This window comes from Nannospalax galili, unplaced genomic scaffold (genome assembly GCF_000622305.1).
Source record: "Nannospalax galili isolate Female #2095 unplaced genomic scaffold, S.galili_v1.0 scaffold281, whole genome shotgun sequence".
NCBI lineage: Eukaryota > Metazoa > Chordata > Mammalia > Rodentia > Spalacidae > Nannospalax > Nannospalax galili.
In genome coordinates, this window is record NW_008349068.1 from 11,657,629 (window position 1) to 11,662,221 (window position 4,593).

A 4,593-nucleotide genomic window follows, 5' to 3' on the forward strand; every position below is an offset into this window, starting at 1 on the left:
CCTCATTTAATTTTATGTCTTATAGAGTTTATAATGAGTAAAAGATTATATAAGCATAATAATTCATCTGTAAACCTAGAAATGTACAGCCAATTTTGAAAGAGTTGTACCCTAGTTCAGAAAAATGTTATTGAATAGGTTAATGCTGTTGTAATGAAAAGCTTCTTTTAATCAAAAAATAAATAAATAAAAAAAATTTGATCTCCAGTATTCAAGGTAGTTAGATGTTGAGCATGATAAGAAAATCAGCCAAAGAAGTTGGCTGAGGGAGAGGACTTGAGAGACATACCTCAGGCTTTGCCAATGAGAGGAGAGAATGAAATACTTCTTCCCAAATTTTAAGGGTAACCAATGACTCAAGATATTGCAGTCAGTCAAAATTGCAAAAGCATCTAGTGATCATAAAGTTGTATGAAAGCATAGATGTAGAAGATGAATGTAGTACAGAGCTATAAATATTGGCAAACTGACACATGCTGTTTAAACTTACTGAGATGACTCTAGAAGTGGGGTAGACCATCCCCTTCATTTCAGACTCAAGCAGTTGTACTCAAAGCCCTTTGTCCAGCAGACTGGACCCCTGGCTTAGTGACAGATAGGAGGACAACTGGAAGGTGAACTGTTTACAGTGGATGTCACTGTTGTTTATCCCATGATTTTAAAATGCCTGGTGTGGAAAGAGAAGCTGGACACTCATCTATGCAAAATGCCCTCATTCAGGAACTGCAGCTAGGTGCCTCAGTGTGGATCCTTAGTCAATTTCTGCTTGATATTGTAAACCCTGATTTGATGATGCTTTGCTGTCTATCTGGTACTTTTGTATATCTGCTATTTGCTATTTGTTCTTTGATTTTTGCTTGCTACATGCTTAATAAATTCACTTACTTAAAGTTAAAAGCACAACTCTAGTAAATCATTCTCTGGACCTTATAGAAAAGTGGTGACTGAACACTGGGAAGTGGGGGTGATTACAGATCAAAACACTCCAAAATGAATAACACAGTTTTTTTTTTTTAATTAGGAGATAAGTAGAAGAAAGGTGGGAGGAAATGAGCATGTATTTGTTTTTTGTTCACTATACTTTCTAGAAATTAACGTTTCTAAAATAACTTTTAATTCATATTTTAAGAGTGACATCTGAGGCTAGCAATATGAGTCAGCAGTTAAAGACACTTTCTGCATTTGTATGCTTGAGTTCTATCCCCAGAAGTCCCATAAGGGTAGGAGGAAAGAAATGACCCCACAAAGTCATTCTCTCAGCTCCACACATGCATTTTAGTACACACATCCCTACTGCACAGACATTATGCACATATACACACAATAATAATAAACATTTAACATCAAAGTAAATGCAAATAGTTATCTCCTTTGTAGTAAGAACATATTATCTTGACTTCAGCAATGCTTTTAAATCATATAATTGTTTTGCCTTAAGAATAAATTATAATTTAAATTTTATATTTGCTCTTATGATATCAGACATATCACTGTAATGTTATAGTCTGTTTCTGTTTCTCTCTCTCTCACTTCCTTTGCCTACCTTTCTGTCTCTCCTTAGAGCTACAGCTAGACTACACTAATATTTAAAGTTGTTTATTTCAAGATAATGGGCTTAGAATATGAACTTTTTAATTATTTTTTGTGTGTATGAATGCATTTCCTGCATATATGTAAGTGTACTCATGTCATGCAATGCCTGCAGAGGTCAGAAGAGGGTGTCGGATTCCCTGGAATGGAATTGCGGATGGTTGTTAGCCAGCATGTGGATTATGGGAGCTGACACTGGGTACTCTGCCAGAGTAGCCAGTGCTCTTAACCACTGAGCTATTTCTCCAGCCCCAGAATATGAACTTTGAAAGAAAAAAGTTGTACTTAGTATCACTAGAAAATAGCAGTGAAAAAAAACAATTTTTTTTTAAAAAGATAAACATATTTCTATAAATTTTAGACTCCTCCAAAAGACATTAAATACCATAAGACTTAAACACACCTTTAAATATTTCAATATATATAGGACTATCTCACAGGCATTGTAGCCTTATTGAGCAAAGTAGTCATATTAAATGTTTTAGGCTTTTGGACCATGTGTTCTCTGTTGTAACTGTGGATCCTCCTTATGCAGCAAGAAAGCACCAGCAGACATGTTCATCAATTAAATGGCAAGGATGAAGATGAAGTGCTCTCTCCTCCTCTCATTTCTTGTACTTTAGATTAGCGGGCTCTCAAACTTGAACATGCAGCCAGATTCCCTGGAGTGCTTGCTGAAACAGATTGTTGGGCCCCACTCCAGAGTTTCTGATTCAATAGATTTGAGATGTGGATGAGAATTTGCATTTTGGATATGTTCCCAAGTAATGTTGATAACTGGTAGTCGGTATAAAACAGTTTGAAAAACACTTGTTTAGATTTTCATCCCCAAAGGCAAATTACAATTACGAGAGGAAGCATTAATACTCCGGTGCCTGGGTCTATCATGAATCAATTGGAAGGAAGTATCTGGGGCTTGAAACTGAAGATAAGTATTTTCCAAAAACTCTTTTCAGCAATTTTAATACAGAGACAAGGTGAGGAAACAGAGAAATAACAACCTAAGATATTTTATTTGATCTTAGAGATTGGTACAAGATTTTCTCTTCTTCACATACTGTTTTATTAGTTGGAGACAATTCTTATGTAGTTATTACATGACACAGATAAATATTATAGGGCCAATGAGATGGCCCCTGTGCTTGCTACCAAGCATGAGGACCTCAGTTTGAGCTCCAGGTTCCTCACAGTAGAAAATAAGAAATGATGCCTGAATGTTGACCTCTGTCCTCCACAGGTGTATTGCACTCCCCCCTCCCACCACCATACCTACACACTCAATGCTCACCTACACACACACATAGACAAGTAAATATTCAAAATAGTGTAAAGATAACTTGATCAAATTGATCTGTAAATTGAAGGGTAACTTAAATATATTTGATCTTGCTAATTATTTAAAGTACTGACAAAATTACATTTCTTTGAAACTATTCTTTGTGTGAGACAGCCTTACTCTGTAGCCCATGCTGAGTGGAGCTCAAGACAACTTCTTTCTTCTCCTTCCAGAGTCTGGGATTATAGGTACTTTCCACATTACCTGGCTAAGATGTGTGTAAAAGAAAAGTGCTACTTATAAAATAATTTTGTTTCTAATTCTGAACTTGTTTTTTTTTATCAGCATTATATAGAGAACAAAAGTGTTTAGATACTAACTCCTAAATTCTTTACTCTTCATCCGTCTCCACAGTGAGCGATGCAGATACACTTTGTATGGACACACAGAGTCTGTAAACAGCATTGAATTTTTTCCTTTCTCCAACACTCTTCTCACTGCTTCTGCAGACAAGACTCTGTCCGTGTGGGATGCACGAACGGTGAGCAAATCGCCAGCCCTTTTCCCAGGATAACTGATGTAATCATTAGATGGGACCCTTTAGGCAATGGAAACTTTAAGTCTATTTAAGGAATGTAGGGCTAAGGTAAATTGCTGCATTTATTTATGGGGTGGGGCATGTACTCTGGCATGCCTGTGGAGGTCAGATGACAACTTGCAGAACTTGGTTCTTTGCTTTTACCATGTGGATTCTGGGAATCAAAATTCAGGCAGTCAGGTGTGGTAAAGTACTTTTACCTGCTGATCTGTCTCATCAGCTCCTAAGTTTCTAACTAAAAGATCCCATTCATTTACTGTTATCTATCCTACCCACTAAATGTTAGAACATAAAAAGTATAATTTTTCATTAAACCTTAATTCATTGATTACTTATTGAGACAGAAACTGTGCTGGCAAAGAGAATACGAAAGTGAAATGTGTCTCTCTCTAAAGGGTTTATAGTTTGATAAGGACAATTTGTTAGAGACTGTTTCCATGAAGTGAAGTATGTGTTAAAATGGAAGGGCGCACCCCACAGCAAAGAGAAGCCTCTTCTGCTGGAAGACTGATCAAGTTTTGTTCAAGCCAAGACTGGGCAGATAGAAAGAATGTACCAAGAGGTCTGGAAAAGGACAGATTTTCAAATGCAAAGCCGCTGAGATATGAGGCTGCTGTGGCATAATCAGAAAGCAGCAAAATCTAGGGAGAGAGCCTACAGAAGGGAGACGTGACACAGAGTGGGCAAGACTGTGAATTGGTCAACTTCAGTTTTCAACGATTTTAGAGGTTCTCTAATGAGGATTACTTAAGGAAGCAGGGTGACATGCTCAGATTTGCTTTTCAGATAAATAACTTTTTACAGTTTTTATCTATTTCTTTTGTTGTTGGTGGTGGTAGTGGTTTTTTTGGGTCTTTTTGAGAGAGGGTCTCCCTGTAGCCACAGTTGTTCTGGAACTCACTGTGTAGACCAGGCTGGTCTTGAACTCACTGCCTCTGCCTCCCTAGTGCTGGGATTAAAGGCCACCATGCCCAGCTATCTATTACTTTTGTAAAGTAATTCCTCCCTGCTCATGAAGAGTTTTGTGGGTCAGCCTTCACCTCACCAGCTCCAGTAGTGGATGCTAATATGGGCCCTCCCACTGGTTAATAGGAAGTTTACCTTTCCTTTTTTTTTTTTTTTTTTTTTT

The 4,593-nt window shown here is 37.4% G+C and overlaps 1 protein-coding gene across 1 annotated transcript in view; it reads left to right on the plus strand.

Annotated features, from left to right (window-relative positions):
- Positions 1–4,593, plus strand: part of LOC103744491 (sperm-associated antigen 16 protein) — a 619,142-nt gene that overhangs the window by 611,690 nt on the left and 2,859 nt on the right. Inside the window, exon 13 of the mRNA XM_017801372.2 lies at positions 3,281–3,407. Within this exon, the coding sequence (XP_017656861.2) occupies positions 3,281–3,407 (127 nt within the window). The remainder of the gene's footprint in view (positions 1–3,280; positions 3,408–4,593) is intronic.